General features: G+C 36.3%; 1 protein-coding gene across 2 annotated transcripts; it reads right to left on the bottom strand.

Moving 5' to 3' along the window:
• Window positions 1-610: 610 nt before the first annotated feature.
• LOC117216384 (ankyrin repeat and death domain-containing protein 1A-like) lies at window positions 611-20,390 on the bottom strand. Of its 2 annotated transcripts, none has more exons than XM_033463062.1 (14): window positions 20,221-20,390; window positions 9,784-9,944; window positions 8,928-9,031; window positions 7,987-8,085; window positions 7,608-7,706; window positions 6,960-7,166; window positions 5,563-5,760; window positions 5,396-5,494; window positions 5,234-5,332; window positions 5,057-5,155; window positions 2,773-2,868; window positions 1,865-2,099; window positions 1,499-1,627; window positions 611-1,418 (listed from the first exon to the last, which is right to left on the bottom strand). In XM_033463062.1, the coding sequence occupies exons 2-14, from the start codon at window positions 9,875-9,877 to the stop codon at window positions 1,333-1,335; spliced, it is 1,644 nt and encodes a 547-aa protein (XP_033318953.1). In that variant the 5' UTR covers window positions 9,878-9,944; window positions 20,221-20,390; the 3' UTR covers window positions 611-1,332. The 2 variants fall into 2 exon arrangements, with proteins under 2 accessions (XP_033318953.1, XP_033318951.1); XM_033463060.1 differs by having other exon boundaries at window positions 1,499-1,639.
• Between the last annotated feature and the right edge of the window lie 1,240 nt (window positions 20,391-21,630).

Here is a 21,630-nt window from a genome sequence, read left to right on the forward strand (position 1 = left end):
TATATATTGCGAGGATGGAAACAGCAAGAAATGCATTCTTTTATAGTATAGAAACAAATGAATATTCCGTATGGATTAATAAACATTCACATTTTAATAGAATACTCTGTTTAGGCTACTCCAGATACACCATTGTCCTGATAAGTATCCTGCCAATTTTCCTGATAACCACCTTACACTGCCTAACATCCTTATCATCCCCCGCTGCAAGTTATCATTTTCAAGATCAACAATTCAAGGATTAGGATCGATTTAAGGTAAGATATTTTAATTTTTATAGATATTTTATTTGGAGATTTATGGAATATCGAAATTTTGTCAGTATATTTTCACGGAATTTTATTATACCGAGATATTGATGCCTGAAACTATCGCATAAAATTACGGATTTTAGTTTCTTTCGTAAATTATTAAGAAATTGTATGTTTAAAGTTATTATTTCTAAAATTAGAATTTCAATTATAATTCTAAAGTTATTATTGAAATTCTAGTTTTCAATATTTGAAATGTTGAGAAATATAAATCAGATTTTCTTTCTTTCTAATGGATAATTCTGCTACATATTGTTTCATAATTGGACGGGGTATAGTGGTTTAAAAATAGTTTACTATAGACTATTAATCAGGCATTTATTTAATTGTACGTAATACTCAGATATGTAGATTGTCTTCCTCGAATTATACAATGATTGAAAGTTTCGTGATAGTTTCCTTCGTCTACTCTCTATGCATTTCTTTTATCACATCGAAAGCCCTGTATAATTTCTCTGTTTTTTCGCACTTATTCTAGAAGTATTTACGTATTACGCTGACGTATTTACAGTAGAAATTTGGAATAGGATTTTCGAACAACTGGATGAATATATCGAATAAAAGATAAAATGAAATAGGACGGCTTCGGACGTCGATCATTTCTTTAACTAACAAATGAAAATGAAAGTTACAACACTGCTGAATTGTTCCAATTTTCTAAAAATATATATAAAGTATCAACATTAAAATATCTAGACTCGAAAATTTGTACATTTGCGCGATGATATGAATTTGTTCCATTTCATTTGAAAGATTCAAATCAGATTTCGCGATATATCGAAAGCTTTCGTTGATTCGCAGAACTTATTTTCGTTTCGTTGATCTTCGAATGCTAAACGACAATTTCACTATGATACACGCCTCTATATTGAAACATACTGTAAAAAAGGTAAGATCAGCGTCTCTACAGATATGCCACATAGTGAGTATCGCTAAAATTTTCTACCGAAGATCCTTCAAATTCTCCTAATTTCTGTCCTTCGTAACTTTCTTCTCATTCAAGCAGGATCATCAATTATCTTTAAGTGATCGAGCATTTATGACATCGCTGTTTGTTCATTTTCTCTTTCCCGTCTTTCTCTTGATCCATGTGCTTACGAACGGATTCTATAATTATTTTCACGATAGTTTTTTTTTTTTTTCGTTGCAAAATAAATATATTAGTAATTTTGTAATAAATCTCTTACCAGCGACAGACTTTTTGTCTACTGCAAACAAAGCGTCGCAAAGCTCTTTCCCTATGGAGATTTCAGGATTCAATCCCGACGCCCAGATCATCAACATTCGGAAACCGTGTTCCTTGTAACTCGAAGGACCTATAAGAGGAGCTTTATCGTCCTTTTCGTAAGGCTGTTCTCGGTTTACGGAGGCAACATCGAGGATCAAAATATTTTTGTAAATTACAATTTATCGTTAAATCATCTAATCGTCTTTATCATTCGAGAACTACTTATTTTAAGAAATGAACTTTATACCTCGATGACTCTTTGCAATCTTCGCGTTTTCGATTTGAAATTTTCTCTTATAAAATATGTATAAAATAATTATTTTACCAGTGTATTGATGCTCGATTGCTCGAATCTGATCGTTTGTGAACGCCCAATGCAACGCCAATTTTTTCCAATCCTCGGGACCTAATTGTTTGTATGCCAACTTCCATAAAATCGATCGAATATGCTCCGAAAAGGCGCCATTGTTACTGGAAATGCTTCCACCCCTCGATCCTTCTCGCCATCTTCTTCTAGCTGGCGTTAGATCACGAATTTCTTTGTCGGATGTTGAATCCTCCTAAAAAGATTGCTGTCTGTCACCTTTGTCTGCTGTACGTGTAAACTTTGATCCTTCTACAGGTTGTTTATTCTTCATGAACCAAATTGAAGTGTAAAAATTACGTAAACGTAACATTATTGACGAACGTTGATAAAATGTAGCATTGTTTTATCAAGGTAGATACTTTAGATGTTTTATTATACACATCAGACACACAAGAAGAATTTCTAGATTACAGTAGTATAGAGACATTTCAAGACTTTAGACTGAAGCTTTATAAAATTCTAAGATCTAGATGGAAGAAGAGATAGCGACGATAAAAATATTAAATGAATCCTTGGAATTGTTTGTCAGAATCACACATAAGAATTTCCATGATTTTAAAAAAGAATAGAAATACTTCGCATTTTAAATTTCATAATATCGTGAGATTCGAATGAAAAATTTGTTGCAAGAAAATACCAAACGAATCGTCGGAATGTTTCCTCTCTTCGTTGATATTAGGAAGCGAGATTCAACGATGCAAATTAATTGGAAAAATATATGCAAAGGATGTGCTACGTTAATACACCGCTTCTTAATGAGTTAACACAAAAGTCTCGGGTCGTCGACTGAATAATAATTGTAAACCAAGGGAACATAATATTCTGCAAATTTTACGTCACCTTAATGGAACGTTTAAGCCACCTACCGGTGTGGGATAGTCCAATCTCGCGGTTTTAATTATCATGTCGACGATTGCCGTGAAACTGCCTCTTGCTGCGATGTAAAGCGGTGTCCTGCCGCTCTGTGAACATCCGACAACTTCGTTTTAACTTTATTAACTTTATTAAGTTCACAAATGCCACAGCGGTGTCGATGTCAAGTTGGAGTACTCTCGAATTGAAGCATATCATGCACGCTGCCCTGCCTGTGTAAACTTTGTTCAAGGAAGGTAGCCTTGTTGACTATGTTAGCTCGTCACATTCGTGTTAAACCGGGGTTAACATACTCGGTACAAAGAGACGCCTACATTGATTGTGTTGGGTCGACATGCCACACCGTTGCGAGAAATTTTCCCGATGGAATAACCCCGGTATTATTTTACAAACGAAGTTTAATGCTTGGAAATGGAAATGGACGTCGAGTACATTACGACACGTCCGGGACTACGTTCGCGGTTGCAGGTAGTAAAACCGCGATACACTTGTGCAACTAAGTTTCCACCGTAACGTTGATTTTACCAGTTGTACCAGTTTCAGCTATTTCGGTAATTTCACGTCAGATATACGAATATTTCAACAGTTACCGTGGAAAGCTTTTATGTAATATTACATGGTTTATAGAAAACGTTTTGAAACTTTGTCAGCTCTGTAACGTGATACGACGGTTATGGTTATATTCGTACAATTTAAAACAAATCTGAAAACGTAGATAGAAAAGAGGAAATATTCGCTGCAATCATGTATTTAGCAAAAAACTAGCATACCATAAACAAACGTCTTAAACATGTAATACATGTAAAAAATGGAGTAACTGAATGTTGAAGATTGTTAATAGAATGGTTAATTGTCCGTTTAAATACTTTTGTACTACAACGATTCCAATCGAAAACGCTAAGAGCCTTAATAGACGCACCTTGGTATGTTACCAACGAAACCATCCATCGCGACCTCAAGATACCTACAGTCAAAGAGGAAATAGCAAAATATAGCGACAGATATAGCAAAAGAGTCAACAAACACCGAAACCCCCTAATCACTGGACTACTCGATACGACGGACCAGATTCGCAGGCTGAAGAGGCACTACCCGCTAGATCTAAACGTTAGATTCATTTAATTATCCAAATTAAGCATATGCACTTACTTATAATACTTATAAATTATACCTATCTATAATAAGTATTAACTTATTGTAAATAAACAGCCATGTCACTGCGCCACGCCAGAAAAATTACTGAAAATTCTCAACGCGAGAATTGATTGTAATTTCAACAAATAAATAAAAAAAAAAAAAAAATACTTTTGTGCTCTCTACGAAATATATATTTCCACTGTGTTACGTCGCGTAACACTCTACCTAGCCCAGGCCATACACCGCTGGCAAGATGGCAACCAGATGTCGTCGGATACTCACTGCGTACCCTCAATAGTCTCAAGTACCTTCCATAAATCTCAGGAATTTCCTAGTAGAGGTCCTTCAAACCAAACACACGTCTGCATTTCTAAAGACTATTGTCTACTACAGCTTGACAAGGGAAAGTTAGTTTTTCTTACGTATGATGCAACTTTCCTCCCACTAACCACTTTCTCTCGAGGGCGGTTAAGACCCTTCGTTTAACCAATTAACAACGAAGCCTATTTCCCTCACTCTCTTAACTAAAATCGGCACCAACAAATCCGATGGTCCCGTGCGCTAGACACACCCATCCTTAGATTTCCTCCGCCACAGCATCGTCTCCGGACGGCACTGATTTTACATCCTTCGAACGGTCAACATCCTTCGACCGGGTACACACACCCGCAGATCAGTCACTCATTCATCTCGTACATACGCACCAGCGTAACTGCCTTCGTTATAAGTTGTTGGAATAAACGGTGAAATATAACTTACTATACTGTGTCATATTCATTTAACCACCTCTTATCTTAACCGAAACAGGGGAACGACTACTTCGCGGCGTCGATTCACCGAATCGTAGCGAGAATTTACGCCTCTCGCTGACGCGTTTTCCTCGCGACCGCGTCTCTCCGCGAACGGTCGTAACACACTGAATGTACATTTTTAGATCGGATTTAAACCATGCCAATATAGTCACGACAGTCGCGTCTCATTACAGCGTTAACAAAATTTTGAAATGTTTCCTACTACATACATGATCTATTCATAAAAAATATCTACGAGTTTTCGAATCTTTTCATGAACCTATTTATATCATTTTGGAAAAGCAAATAAAGAACGAAACTACCAAAAGCGAATAGTATCGGTATTTACCTGTTCCCTTTGTTCGATATTCGCACCTGCTGCTAGCAGCAGTTCGCAAATATCCGTGTGTCCCATTTCTGCGGCGATGTGAATCGGCGATTGTAATCTCTGGAACAGATAGAATCGAATCGTGTCACGAGCGAATGTGTAAAAATGCGTTTCATCCACGAACACTGTCGTACGCACCGAATTTAAGCAATTTAGATCGACGCCTTTATTGATCAGTATCTCGACCGTTTCTACTTCGTTGTTTTGACAGGCCAAATGCAAAGGCGTGTTTCCATGCTGCAAACCGATTCCCGGTGATGGATGATTATTAAATATCGATCACACGTATCTTAAGTATACCTTGGATTGTTTGTTGAGTGCTGCCCCATGGTGAATCATCGAATCTAATATCCCTTTGCAACCCTGACTGGCAGCCACGTGAAGCGGAGTAAAGCCCATCTATAAAAGGAACGATCGAGTACGTTCGTTGATTAGTAAGATGATAACGAAGTTAAAACGTTATTTACTTCGTCGGTTAATTCAGTGTTCGCCCCGGCTCTCAATAGCAATTGAGCTATAGCCGTGTGCCTCGTTCTCGTGGCCACGTGAAGGCACGTGTTGCCTTCATTGTCCTGAGCATCCACCTTAGCTCCCAGTCCTATTAAAACTTCCACGGCTTCTAGATGTTCTTCCGCGCAGGCACAATGTATAGGCGTCTGGCCTTTCTGTAAATCAACGCGAAATTGTTAACTTCGCCACGCATTGTTATGTTTTGAAGAGTTTCCAGTTTCTTATGTGATTTAGTTCTGGATAAAAATTAGTGCATCTCAGAGGGCAGTTTATTTTTAGTACAAATAGCTGGAAAAACATATTTTCTACAAATAAGAAAAGATTCAGCTGTGAAAGAATTAAATGATATTTTGTGAAAAATGTTATCATTATTATTGAGTTTATTTAAGTTTGAATATTCCCGCAGTTTTCTATCCAAATTTTCCAATTTTTCCGGAATACTGAAAAGATCAAACGTTTTCATTCAAAGAAGAAGATACATATAGAGGGAAAGGTCACGGATAAGTCGTCATGATCGAATGTACGATAGCTGGAAGTGGAAAGCCGGAAGCATCAGCAAAACGATGCAAGTTCTATAAAATTCCCTCAAAGGACTGTAGTTAGATTCATGCTGCTGTACGTTGCACTCTGTCCTTCGGGGATTTCACTTGTCTTCGCGATAAGAAGGCAATATAGCTAATGTCGGAGACCTAGTTTCGCAGTATCTAAATCGAGAGACACAGAGGTAAAGAGAGAAAACGGGCACTAGTCTCCGTATAAATTGAAGTTTCTTGCCTCCTCTGCATCCGTTCGTCTGCAAATATTTACATTCTCCTATCAATTTAGGGTGGATTAATATCTTACGACACATTGAATAAGCTGCTTTCGAGGAACTGGGTATATAACCTGTCATTCTGGGGACGAAGTTGAGAAAGAAGTTGCAAGTACTTTTTGCTCATGAAATTTAAAGTAATGCAAGGTAACAAAATGAGAATAACGGAAAGTTACGAAAAGCAACGGAAACTTTAGATTTTACATTTACAAATATTTGGAACTTTAAATCTAAACTTTTTTATTTAAAAGTTTGCGTATTAAAAAATACACCTTAATCCAGTGGTTTCTTTTCAAGCTGAACTCTTGTTTCGTAACTGTACACAGTTACGAAACAAGAAAGAACAAAAATGAAAAGAACACAAAGTAACGAGAAGCAATCTTCTAATTTCAAATTTTCACGCGCTTGAAATTTTTAACTATTAAATCTATTATTTTATTGAAAGATCACAGTTCCCATTACCTGCATCATCGACTTCTCTTCCAGCTCAACTCACATTTTTCTCGGTTACAAAAGAAAATAACGAAATACGATAGCTCTTACTTTATCCACAGCATTCAGCTCGATTCTTGGCACATTGGTAAGCGCGGTTATCATACTTGGGTGACCGGCACAGGCTGCATGGTGAAGAGCTGTCGCACCGGTACAGTCTGTTGCATCTCCGTTCAACGATTCCACTGCCTCAGCAAGGTAGTCGACGACGCGAACGTTGTTGCCCCGAGCAGCACACATTAAGAGAGTATATTGCTTCTGTAACAGAGTAGTAGTTACGCATACTACTTTACTAAATGAACGTCATCGTAATGTTGGCCTCGTTGCAGCGCCAACATATAAATCTTTTATCGGATCGTATTGTTATTGAACCAAACGAACTGAAACATGTTCCAAAAGAAAAGCTCCTTTAGAAATAATCTTGAACGGTTTCTTTAAGAATTTCCGAGAACAGTGAAGGGTTTTCATTGAAAGATAAGGTCACGTTCAAAACTTCTATCGTAAGAAATACTCTACGAGAAAGGTTCGTGACTCGATTTATGATCCTATACGAGAACGATGCATGAAATCGTAGACGTACACTTATATCAACTTAAATTTTCTTTTTTTACGAAGTTGCAGTCGGTTCGAAAGATTCAAATTGATTCGATTCCGATGTTTTTATTTAGTATCAATCTATCGGTATAATTATCGATATACCTTGTTTACCGCTGACACATTCGCTCCGGCGTTGATTAACATTTTAACAGCGTCCCTGTGTCCATATCGCGCAGCCATGTGTAACGGACGCATGCCGAACTTGAAACATGGCAAATGGAATTTAATTACGTTATGTCAATTTTATATAAAATTTGTTCACATTCCAGTCACTGGTTTTCTGACATTCGATAAAATTCTCTTCAAATATAGAAAATGCAAGCGTGCATGTAAAATAATTAACATTTGAACGAAACGACGAGAAACACTCGTAATAACGTTCGAATCGTCGTCTGTTCATTTGTTCTGACAATTATCCCGGTTTAGTTCAATTTTATTTGAAGCAAATATCTGAATGATAATATTTTCACTGCGATATTACCTTGTCTCTGGCCTCGATGTCGCATTTCGCTTGTATCAACATCTCTATGATCTCCGTGTTCCCCCTGGATGCTGCCCAATGAATTGGCGCCCGACCATACTAAACAATCATTTTCCAGTGCAAACATACGCGTATCGTGCGTGTTTCTAGCGTTTCAATCGATATTAAATTACCGCTATTAGTCACTAGAGACTCGTCTTGTATTAGATTGGCACAAAAGTTTATTTCATTTTATAAGAAAATAATAGATGCACGACATTTTGTAAAAGGAAAGAAACTTTTGAAACAATCTAATATTTTTGTTTCCGATCACTTTTCATGCGAATAGTTCCGTTGAATACGACATAAGATAAATATAATTAATTTTCATGTAGGGAACGCGATGTTCGTTCCTTCGTCGCGTGCTGTTCAAATACCAACGTAAACTCTCGAGGAAGAAATATGTAAACACGTCAAAGCGAAATATTTCGTACTCAGTCAGACGGTTGATTCGAATTCAAATTTCATTGCATTAATATTAAATGCAAGAAGATTGAAATAGTTCGAAAGCAACGACGAAATTGGGGAAACGATAAATTTCCTTAATTGAATCCTTAATGCTTCGCTAATGGAGCCTCTAGTAGTAATGCCTCGTATGTAGTCAGACGTGCGTCCTTACATCGACTTACATCTCCGCCATTACCACGAACGTATCATGTTATCTGCTTTCGACAGCGCAGTGAGTTTTGCACAGCATTAATGTTAACGAAGTAGCGCAAAACGAAAAATTCTATTTGCAACCGTACTATTTTTCGACTCCATTCCGGGAAATTCGATTTTTGTGTAGGAAGTTGATTCGACGTAAACTGTGATTCGATTGTAGCGGATTTCTTTCAATGCTTTCATATTCTCCCGTTTGAGATTTGTTGGATTTATCATGTAGCTTGTTTTTTCCCACTTACATTGTTCCTGGAATCGACGTCCACGGGCTCTTTGAGCACTTTGCGAACGGTGTCCGCTTCATTTTTTATCACAGCCTCGTATAATAGGAGATCGTTTTTAAGTACTGGTAAACAGAAATTTTCAATGAGCTTCTTTCATTATAAATATTAAAAACAATGTTAGTTAGAAACCTGCGCTACTAAATATTCTACTTTCACCTTTCTAACCTTTTATCTTTTTTGCACGATACAATAAACCCTCTATGTACATTTTATTTTATATTAGATTGTTCAGAAGATTTATAGCGAAAGATTAAAAAAGATTTCATTAGAATTAGATGTTTTGCCATCTATAACTTTTTGAATCTTCTCTTGAAATATTTTTCATCATCTTCGATAAAGAATTCCTTCCAACAGCTTTTACATGTTTCTACATAGAATATTTAATATTTTGTTTACGTATCTGTTTTATTGATTTATTGGTTTTATTGAATTTATTGATTGATTTGAATTTTGGCCTTTGGTTTTTCCTTAATCTTTTTTAGTATTCAATAAAGTGCAGTATTCGTTTGAACATTTCATTATTTAATAAAAAATTATAATAAACATGCTACGAACTTTTCGAACATCCCAAAACTTTCTTTCAAAGAGATTTCTAAAAATCTTATCTTTTAAAAAAAATATTTCTCATATCAGACTTGAGAGCAATGAAAGACGCTGTATCGTAATCTCTCGAAATTTGTTCGTTTACTCAAACCGATGACATAAAAAAGACGAGAATTTATTGCTTTCAAGTTTAGATCGGATGAAGAGTTAATACTAGGGAGAACAATAAAATTTCTTGAAGATATCGCATTCTCCTTTCTGTGATACTTACTCCTAGCAGTCTTTTGGTTCAACACTTCCCCTTCGATCGCCTCGTTGATATTCAGGGGCGAGGGTGTCTTCGTCATTTCTTCTTTGTCCACCATGTTTTGTTATTTTCTCGCGTCCCTCTTCGGTCTACATGTTGGCTCTCATCCCGTGTACTTATTAAATCTGAAATTTAAAATTGAACACGAACGTGCTTCGTTTTCTCGTTATTCCCAGCCTGCACTAACAGGCTATGAATTATAAAACATTTTACGTGGAATTACGTAATGGGGCGGAAATAACAAGTTTTTCAAGTCCCGTTTATATTTAATGTGAAGTTATGCAAACGAAAGTTTTCGTACACGTTCCAATTTTATCATGCAGTTCATTAGCAAAATTTATTTGCATCGGATTTGTGTAACGCCTCCGGTTATTACTCTATTGATTTCGCCCTGGAGTTCATACTTTTTCTGATGCTACTTTGACCTTTTATTAATTATAATGCCACGAATTTATTAATCCATGAATCCTACAGTGAAAGCAATTCGACCAACTTGCAGTTATTAATAGTTGAAAGTTTCCATTTGTATCGAAATTCGGCGCATGCCTGGCAGGCTGCTCGACGAACACAAATGAAATAATTATACGCATATTTGCGGTTTCGCTTTAGTATGCTATTCCAAGGATGGCGTATGTATTTACTAATTTGCATCAGTGACTTGACTCACTCACTATACACGAATTAACGTCGTTATTATGTGGGGAATCCGTTGCTCAATTTCGAAACGACGTTGGCAAGAGGTTCAATAGCGGTATTCATGGAACAGCTATGGTCCTCTAACAGGTGTTCGAGATCACAATTAAAACACGTAACGCCATAGAGATAGACGGTTAGTAAGTGGAAGTGGAACGTATGAAAATTTCATCGCTAATTTTCCTTCGTCGATTTCACTCACGGCTTAATTAGAATGTACAAGTTGCCACAACGAAACTCGTATCGATCTGTTTTTCTAATGTTCTATTCATCAACCTAATAACAATATTATCCTCCCACGTCAACCAAAATCAAAAGTTACGATGTTGTAGATATCGATCCGGTCGAGTAACCACTAAAAACCCTATCTTAGGCGTGGAATAATGTAAAAGAAAATACAAAATCCTGCAACGTGCGTACATGTCGTCGTCAGTCTAACTGCAAATACTTTATTTATAAGATTCACAACTGCTTCACTCACGTTTATTGGTTATACATGTTTTTCCTTTCACAAGTAACCATTTCAATGTTATCGGTTTGGCGATACGTATCTTGTATTCTGTAATTTTTCTCAAAATCACTCAGGTGGATCTCGTAAAATCAATGCCTGCAAGGTTCTCGTGTTGCAGACGTCAAGAGGCGAAGGTATATCACGGCTCGAGATGAGAAAGGAGAAACCCCCTTTCAAAATATGTAAATACAAAACATTCCTCTCACGGACGAACGCAGTTGTTTGTTTGTTCCGTTTCACATTTTCTGCGAGAGGCACCATCGAGTCAGTTTCATGGATACGAACAGGGAAAATATATGAAAACACAACGTGTTTTACGAACTAGTTTTTTTCTTTCTTCTTTATTTGCACTCTCCGCGATTTATTTTTTTTTTTTTTTCGTCGACAGAACGCTTCCCATCGTGTTTTAGTCGCGTTCTATAACTCGCGGGGAATGTTTAACGAATTGCAGAAGCGACCAGAAAAATGAAATTCTCCAACCGAGAGTTTGATCTGCGACACCTTCATGAAATGCGGACAACAATGTTGAATACGCGGAGAAATTCTGTCAACTGTTTGTTACCGAATTTATTGCGCTGGAAAAGTTTTAATAAGAATCTTCTTTCCGCTTCTGATATTTTTATGATTACGAAATGCGAGCAGAATGCCAGGGATGGGCTGCACTGTCTAAAAAAATGTTACGTGGCAATAAGAGTGGATGCTGTTCCAGAGAAAATTCACAATCGGTTGGAAAGACCAGTTGGATTACTGTAATTCTCATTGTCTTTCTCTCTCACTCTTTCTTCCTTCCACAGATCAAACAATTTTTGCATAATTGCTACGGTAATATGTAATGCACTCTTTAACCAAACATGATTTAATTTCTGAAACGTTTCTATCTTAATAGAATTTTTCAAAATTGAAAAGAAAATTGTTTGCAATGAGAGATGTTGTCTATTGCAAATAAAGGATGCCTGGTCAATCTGGATTGAAATAAATGATGATTGTAGTACAGTTTTGATTGCAAACACGAGTTTACATAATTTAATTTTTAGAATATTTTCACTGAAATAAAAAATTCTTTTTATCTTGTTCGCTGCTTGGAACACGGTTGGATTGGTTAATCAGATTATGACGAATAGTGGCTTCATGATATTCATTGCAAAAGCGTGTCTTGCACCATTTAAATTCTGTTATATTTCAACTTTAATAGAAATTTTTAAAAAATAATACGTTTGTTATTCGAGATACGAGTGAACTGGACAATTGAATTCTAATGAATGATGATATTGAAGGTTGACATAATTCTCATTGCAAACGTGACTCTGTATTCGGCGGTTACATCGTTGAAATTCAATCGAACGTTAACTATGTATATCTTTAATTTATTGCCATCGCATTTAGACGCCTGAAATAGGAGTCGGCGTTTATCTATAGTTCTATTGGATAATATTTCGTGTATAAGGTTAATGAAGCTTAATCGTATCATTGATATTTTCGTTTTACAATTCCACGAATGTTCCATTTCCTAAACTCCATGCTCTCATTAGTTGTTAATGACGCGAGTTTGAAATAACCTGGCTAACTCAAATTACTAATGGCAACGCAACGTAGGAGGATAATCGTTATTTTCGCAGAATATACTATTATGCTATTATATCGCGATTAGCTAATTAATCGCGACATCGATTCCTCTACGATTATCTTTGCTAGTCGAGCGTTAATAGGAATCATCGAAGTTCCTTCGACTGACCTATAAATGAATAAAACGGAACGTTGTGGACGCACGTATCGGCAGAGGCAATTTTGAGAATTAGGATATTTTTCAAGCTTAACTGCAGCTTTCGCTGACTCAACTGAAATATTACATTTCATGGAGCAGCGAGTTTTAGAAAGATTGGGCAGTAAAGGAATACACGAGTCTCTAAATATAAAATATTGTAGCATAGCTCATGGTTTTGATGATACGATTTCCAATATACTTTCATTTAACAGGTTTTTAATATTAGCTCGATTAATAGTTGACAAACGAGGCCGTGGAAAAAGATTAATATTTGAACGGCTGGCTGTACAATTGATAGACAAATTTTTATTGAAAGAGAATACGCGTTTTTCGCCAATTATCCTCTCGCTGTATTCCGCAAATTAAATAAATAATGCTGAAAAATAGCCAGGAAAAGGGATAAAAATAAAAAAAGAAGATAAAATACAATTTAGTTGTTCCATGTGACGCGTCTGGTTAATTACGGCAGTTTCTACTTGACGATCAACGCTCGAGATTTCGACCAAGTTTCTTATTCACGTTTTGCTAGTATTTCCCAGATAAATCTTAAAGCGTTTTCCATGTATCAAGAACAACTTTAATCTGTTCCCTTGGCAGAAAAGTAAAGTTGAGATTAAAATAGCAAAGATGGGAACAATTTTTGAGCGGGAATATATCGCTCGAGCAAATCGTTGATATTTCCCTGTTAATGCAACTGAGAGCACCGGCGATCAATTACGCTGCTTTTAACCTTTGGTAAATTTTGTCAGCAGTGAATGAAGAGCGTTTATCACGTCGCGTTTGACTCGGCGCGGTGTTACGATAATCTGATGGCACAGTTTTGTAATCCCTATCGAGCCACGACGTTAATGTCGTTAGGACATAAATGACAAGCTATTCAAGACCACCGATAATACTGTCGTGAGAATTAAGTAAATAATGATTTCCTAGCCATAATTTTATAGAGGAAGTTATAGGTTTTCAAAATATTTCGTACTTTGATAGATTCATACAATGTCGTCAATTATGGAAATGGTAATTATAGTTTTAGTAGTAGTAATTATATTTTGATTGATCAATGTATAATATAGTGTTTCCCCGAACATAATGAAATTTCGATAACTCCGCTTCCCTCTCTTTTTATTGTTTCCTACAGATTAAATGTTGTTTGAAATATTAAATAGGCCGTTTCAAAATGGCTTCAGCAAAGATTTGCATTAATACATTATAGAATATAACATCAGTGATGTTTACTTTATTTTGAAACTTCAGGCGATTTCTGTCTTGCATCGATTCAATAATAAATTAGTTTAAAATGATAATACGTTGTAATTATATACACCGGTGTTTCCAATGTAAAATCCCGTAACATCCCACGTGAGGTCACACATTTGCACTAATATCTTTCATTAAAAATGACAAATGTTTGCGGAGCGATCGATAAACGCCCCCACGAACTCAACGCTGACGATACGAAAAAGGAGGAAAAATGCGAGAAAGATGAGCAAAAAGCGCTCTACCCATTTCTTATCCGACGGGTCAATGAAGCTGTGTAAAGAAAAGGGCGGCTATTTAGCGCGTGGCTGCAAGATGAGAAGTCAAGTAATTAGCGGTAACCGGCCCCTCTGTTTGCTTTCCTTTCTGTGCAGTTGGCGACAAAAGTGGAGAACGTGCGGGTCAACGGATAAAGAATGACGGTTGACTGTGAGATGACGCCTTCGGTAAAACGACCAGTGCACGTTACTTCGTCCGCTTTTGTGCTAAAAATAAAGGTCGTCGGTAGGTTGTTACGCGTCAACGATAATCCCTTACTGGACTCTGATCGTATTGTGGATTAACTTGTGTTCCTTCTACTTCGATAAAAATTTGAATTACAGGGTAAAAGTCATCGATGAAACTACGTTTGATATAAACTTTGTTGTTTCGAGATTAAAGACTTAGACTTAGATTGAGATTTAATAAACTTATACAAAGATCATTACATTTTTCAAAAAGTTCCTCGGTTGTAATTTACTGTTATCCATTGCAATTAAACTTCAATATCTTCCATCTCTGGTTGTTTAAAAAATTCTATACCTTATAATGGAAAAAAATATATATTTTCCCTTTCATTTTTTTCAAGTTCTTTGTCAATTCTAGATTTACAGTCGAAACGGCAGAGTCAGGAGGCAACAGACAAACGATAATACCTCGTAACTTATACTTTTTGCACTTGTTCCGAGCTTCACAAATATCATTGTGATAGTCGAATCTCGCTATAGCGGTGATAAAATTTCGAAATATTTCGTATAACATATTCAGAAAAGGCTTTTACAATTGTTCGAAAACTTTCGTAAATCACTGTACCAACAGTTTGGAACTGATAAAAAATTTGGTCGAATTTTCGATCTCACCGTTGTTGCTGCAGTTTGTTGCCTATGTTACCTGCAGACACACGCAACGAGCTATTTGTCACAAGCTAAAAATAAACACAATACAACTGGCCTGTAGGTTATTCTCTATCCTTCTTCATTTCCCTGGCGTTCGTTTTTCGAATGTGCTTTCCGGCGTTCACCGTCTCGATTTTTCCGAGAACAAGAGAAACATTTGCGATTTACTCCAAATAGGTGAATATTCTCTCGATCCTCGAATTGTACGCTCTTTTTGTCCCATGTTCGCAATTTTTCCATTGGTCTCCCGGTTACTTTTATCCGCGGCTTGTTAACGCTCAGTTTGGGATTCGCGCGGTTCACGAGCGAGTAATTACGTGCCGTGATAAAATCGATTTTCAAGGAGGCTCTGGACACGCCGGACTTGCCACAGTACTTTGTAATTGAAATTAACAAGTTCGTTGAATTGAAAATAACAAGAAGCTCCTCCTCCAACCTAGATCCACTCACGCTAAATATACACGGCCACCGGAGATTTCTTTCCAGTTCGTGGTGTTATTCCATTATTATTTTTCAGAGGACAATGTTCTCGATGCCTAATGAACAAATTTTTTATTTTAATTCTAATTTTGATTTTTAACTTGCAACAGATTTTATCTGTTGACGTCATAGCGATCGCTACGCTCGCGGTAGCTATCTCGGGATTTATCTATCACACAGAGAATATCTGTATCTTTTCGAGTCAAAGCGCTTCCCCATTGGCGTCGTTACGAAAATCGAATCCACGAATTCCGAAACAGCGCGAGTTCATCTATGGAGCTATGATGATGAAGATCACAAGGAGAAAAATGCAAGCCCGCTTGTGTTATTTTTCTAATTTTTAACAATAACTTGGTCGAGTAACCAGAATAAATCTACAGTATTTTTCAAGAATTAAATAACATTCATTTCTTTGCTACGTTAATTTAACTCGGTTAATAACATGTTTAGGTAACTAAGTGTCTTGGAACTCGATCTTGTTTTAGTTCCTTGCACGAGTATCGATCCAGGATTCGTTAGAAAAAAATGGAAAAAAAGATAAAAAAGAGATAGCAGAAAGATATGAAGGAAAGGAGGAGCAAGATGTATTCAGTGGCTCGAATCGTGACAAAAATTTCCATTTCTCAAATGAAACTATTCTCAATCTCGATGGTTTTCAATAGTCATGCCGGATGATAATCGTCCTATCAAGGAAAACTGATAATTTCCTGCTTCCATACGCGATTAATTACCATCTGTTAAAGCGACCTCTTATCATAGTGAAAGAGCAGAGCAAAGTTTCTCGATAGAAAGCTTGAACTGGAAGAGAGAGAGAGAGAGAGAGGGGAAGTAAGTTCCATCGGATTCGCCAATAATTTAAACCGAACTTGCGGTAGGATATGTAGGTATTTCTAGCCAGCTGTTTGATATCGGTGCAGTGATATATTCGCGGATACAAAAATGTCTTGCATTTCGATTATCGATTGAAGTTTCCAATAATCTGCTCCCGCGCGCTGATACCACAGCCTCTAATACGCATTTTATCCCTCTTTCTCGGAAAATATTTCGTTGCGCGGAGAAACTCACGTGATTTCAAGCCAAAACTCGGTTTAGAACGAGTTTAATTCGCGTGATTTTCATACGGCTAGTTTTTTTAATAAACTGTTCGATCCAATTTATCCTCTTGATTCGTTTTTGTGCCAAACTGTATAAATTTGTTCCGCTTCTTCGATAAAATTTTTAGTTGTTTCTGACATTTCCACGGATCGATTCGTATTTTTTGAAATAATATCTCGCTCTAGAACGAATTTATTCGCATGTTCCTAACGTAGCAAATTTTTTTCATAAATATTTCGATTCGATTCACCCTTTCCATTTGTTTTCGTTTCGAGCTGTATACATTTATTTCATTCTCTGACTCTAATTTTTACTCGGTTTTGACGTTTCCACGAATAACTTTAATATTCATGTTCGTTGAAATAAGAACGAGTTATTTTAAGCGCGCTGATGTCTGATAGTGAAACCATCGGTGTTAAACGGTTTCTCGTATTTTTCTCTCCGAGGAATCATTTCGACGGATTATTTAGGGTTTCTCTTGGTGAGGTTAGTTAATAACGCGTTAAGTAATCGATGCTACTTGATATGCGAAAAGCGACCGCTATTAACCCAGATGGTGGAATTCGGGCTAGCATTGAATAGCCATCGATGCACATGCGTTTCACGGATTCAATGAGCATTCAATGAGCCACGCTGGAAACTCGAAACTCGAAACGAAGAAAATCACTCAGAGAACTTTTTCTGGGCTGCTGCTTTCATTTCCCTGCCACACTCTCTTAGGCTCGCTAACACGAGCAATAAACATCATTCGTATAATTTACTACTCACTATCTGTTCCATGTTGGAATTTTTTCATATTACAATTCATATGCGTTATTTTCTTCTTTACTATTACTACTACTATCATTATTTATCGTTCTTCAACGCTGCCGCATTCTTTAGGCCATTTTTTTCACAATCGTGTTTTTCTGTTGTTTTTTAAATTTGAAGAAAATAATAAGAATTTTGAATTTTTCTTTCAGTTTCTATTACTAAACGTTTCTGCTTGTTCGAACAAGAATAAGATTGGAATATAAAAGTTAAAAAACAGTATATTTAATTGAGCGCAATTGTAATTAAGATTAAATCTAAAGTAATCTTGGAGCGTCATGAAAATGTTACTTGTTAAGGAAAAAATACGTTTGAATTCTTTGTAGTGTGAGCTGAAAATGTTTCACGGAGAACGATTCATGGCAGTAATATATTTTCCCTAAGGACACAAGATGGAGAAGTATATGAACCATCAGCTTTTTTCCTTTTATACTATCTTCTAGCTACACATCTGTTGGATGTGTCGTTAAATGAAACACGAAGATGATCCCAAAGTTAACATTCACTTCTTTGTTATTTTCACTGCTGTAATGGTTGACAAAAAGGTATCACGTTCATCATTTTCTTAAATTTTGAATAAACAGTTTGTATTAAAAAATTGTCCACGGCCATATGATGTCTGGAAATAAATTAAACACAAGGAGCAACGTCTACCTAGGGATTGATCTTTAAATCTATCCCTTTTAAAGCTTAACTGCACTTCGTACGCCTCTTTTGTTCTCATCCCCATTTCCTTGTTCGTAAAAAATTTTTATTTACGTAAAGAATTTTTCCTCTCATGCGCAAGAAAAAGTCAAATACCCTTTAGGGAGCATAATTAAAAAGTTAAAAAAAGAAAAGTAAACGTCGTTGATACAACAAAGTTATCAAATAATCGTGTATTTCATTAATTACACTAGATGAATGTGCGCGAGTGAAACGCAAGGGTAAGATAAACTCCGCCACACAACTATTGTATTGGTCACGCAATGATTACCCAGGGGTTTAATGATTTTTTTTCCTGGAGTATAACCGACCTGTTGAGGGGAAAGTTCGCCCTACATGCAAGAAGTTACTTGCATCGAGAAAGTAACTTTCTTTGGTTTAACCTATCTGCGCTAACTATCTTATGATATAAAATACTATTAAATAGTATACTGACTGCAACAATTGTTAAATATTTATTATTAATCTGCGAATTCATTTATGCAAATTCATATTTTTATATAGATAAAGAAATCTATATAGATATATAGATAAAGAATAGATTATATAGATAAAGAAAAGAAAAATTATATAGATAAACAATTTGCTTTGTTGTTTGCATAAAAAACAGATATTGTTGGTTCACTATATTTTATGTATCGTTTAAAAATATCCAGATACTCGGTTATTTTTAACGAGATGTATTTGCATCACAAAATTGAGAGTAAATTAGAAAAAGAGATTATATATAATAGAATACATAAATTTTTAAATGTTAATATGCAGTAATAAGATTGACGTTTGCAATTGTTAGACTGCGAATATTCCTACAAATTCATATTTTATTAATACAATTGTAGAAACGAAATGTAACCAGAGTTCTGTTATATTCGCGAGTATTACATTTTTGATGTTTTTTATATTTTCGTGGATTGCGTATTGTTTACATTTCTGTTGCTCTAAATTTCCAATAAATGCGTAATCCATCCACTCGACCTAATTCTATTTTCTCGATTATTTATACTCTTTCGTATTTCGAAATATTTTTCCAAAGATATTCCATAAATTTGTTTGAATATGCAGAAGATAATAGTATTTGAATGCTATTTATTGGAACAAAATTTTAACTAGTTCCAGATTAAACGAACTTCTACTTATTGACTCTACTTATCTAAACGCGAACTTCTATTAGACAGGTGAAATGTCACACATAGTACGAAGGATCTGTGAACTTCTACTAGGTAAACTCCAACGACATGAACTACTTGTTCCCCGATAGAATCAGATACGTGGTCTACTCCAATTATATTTATTTCTGCACTGCAACACTTTTCTTCGAATAAATGGGCAAACATTTATTTATTATTACCCAAAACCATGTAATTCACCCGATTAAGTTTTCCTTGCTGCTTACCACCACATATATTTCAAAATATTTTTCAAACATAATTTCCGGAAATACATACAGATCCTCAATTTATTTATTATTATTACCCTAAACGATAGATTTATTCGACGTAATTCAGTTTTCCCTCGTCTCCATTCTTTTGTACATCAAAATATTGGAAAAGCTTGAGAAAAGCTTTCTATAGCGCTCGTCGTACATGAAAACACGAAGAATGCAATGAATTCTTTCGCATAAGCTCGAATAGGTGCGTGGCGGTATTGCGTGGAAGTTCGAAATCGCGGCGGCCACTCGCCAAAGAGTCAGCATGTTAAATGAATAGTGCGGAACTCGCGTCTGTGCTCAGGAAGACACTATGCGGATGCAGCATTCAGGCAGCTTCATTCGCATCGTCACGCCCTTTATCATTGTCTAATTGCGGTGGAAGGCAATGCTCGTACGATTAACACACCCTCTTACCGCGTTTCTTGCATTTCCTCGTACGAACTGTATTTAACTCATGTTTGCATTTATAATTAGATAAAGTCGTTAATAACTAAAAGAATTTACTCACGCGGTTTCACTCTGTGAAGTGTGTTGCTGATGACGTCGTTGTATTATGATTGCAGATGTTGAAACAGCGGTTGAAGAAGTCAAATGCAGTGGATAGATACCATCGACGTTTCGTTTCAAGTAAGCTGCACGATGTTTATAGCACGAAGGGCGGCATGCTACTGGCCGAATAGTTCCCGTCTCACCCCCAACTCACCCCATTATCAGGTCGACGGCAGCGCAGCTACGTGGTGGTTGCAACCACTATGATAGGCGCTCGCAGTAAGTCGAATTTCGAGAGCTTTGTTGTTCCTTCTTTATGTTTCTTTCACCTAGCTAGTTCTCCCTATTCTTTCGCCAGTGTCCTTTGTACTGTTTGAAAAATGGGCAGTGATTTTTTTTTAAGACTTTTTTTCTGCTTAAACATAATATTTTTAACACGAGTGGAATTGCAGTCCATTTCGAAGATTCTAAAGTGAAATATCAATATTAGCGTTAAGTTAAATTTAGAGTTAAGTATTCTTTTTCAGAGAGGAAAGAATGAAATTTATAAAGCGCGACAGTTTTGATTTATAATTCATTCGTGTGCTCTGAATACAGAAAGCTACTTTAAAGTAGTTGTTCGCTTTTGTACCATTTCTCTGATACAACTTCCACGTTGCCACCTTCACGGCCATTTAGAAAGTGTAATTATTTATACATCGATCGGGAACTCTTTCTTTGGAGTTCCGGATAAACACGATAAAAACGGATTTTCTTTCGGTGAAAGCTCCTTTTAATCGAATTTATAATTCCTGGACTAATTCCACGCTCGATGTCGTTCAGTTTTTACTAAAATCACTGCCGTACATACTTTCTACATTTTTTGATATTAATTATCAGTTTATTTGTATCGTGATTTTCATTTGCATTGTAATTTTTGTTCGTCAATTATAATATCAATATACGTACGATTAATTCGCGGTAATATCGTGTCAATCGATAAAGCAAACGGCTTTTAATAACCAGAAACACGTTTTGCATAGTGGTCAGATTAATTCGTGTTTTAATTAAATTCTCCATGAAGAACTGTATTTTCCGTTGTAGATCGATTGATTCCCGGCTTTCATCCACCGATATTGTTTTCCCCTGTTACAACCGTTTCTCATTGTCTCGTCCGCCAGTGGAACGCGTATTTGCTTCATAATCAAAAATAAAACACGCAAAACTGGCTCACAATGTGTGCCTCGTCGTTGCCTGCATTATTGTTATTCCACCCATCGTTCTAGCGAAAATTAAATTTCTGAACACGAGACAAACAGCTATCCGTCTTCCTGAGTTGAAATAGAAAAGTGAATTTCACAAATATCATGCGCAACCGACACATTTTTCCTTTGATCCGGAGCGTGAGTTTTCAATCAGAAACGAAGGGATGAAACGAGCTCGTTGCTCG

This window comes from Bombus bifarius, unplaced genomic scaffold (genome assembly GCF_011952205.1).
Source record: "Bombus bifarius isolate JDL3187 unplaced genomic scaffold, Bbif_JDL3187 scf7180000010271, whole genome shotgun sequence".
NCBI lineage: Eukaryota > Metazoa > Arthropoda > Insecta > Hymenoptera > Apidae > Bombus > Bombus bifarius.

What these genes read in the sequence shown, in the direction of transcription:
- LOC117216384 (XM_033463060.1), bottom strand. Translation starts at nt 9,877, where the DNA reads ATGGTGGACAAAGAAGAAATGACGAAGACACCCTCGCCCCTGAATATC. An exon ending in ATATCGAACAAAGGGAACAG is followed by an intron (nt 2,869 to 5,056) that starts GTAAATACCGAT and finishes GGATGTTCACAG; the next exon opens with AGCGGCAGGACACCGCTTTA. An exon ending in AATCGAGCATCAATACACTG is followed by an intron (nt 1,640 to 1,864) that starts GTAAAATAATTA and finishes AGGACGATAAAG; the next exon opens with CTCCTCTTATAGGTCCTTCG.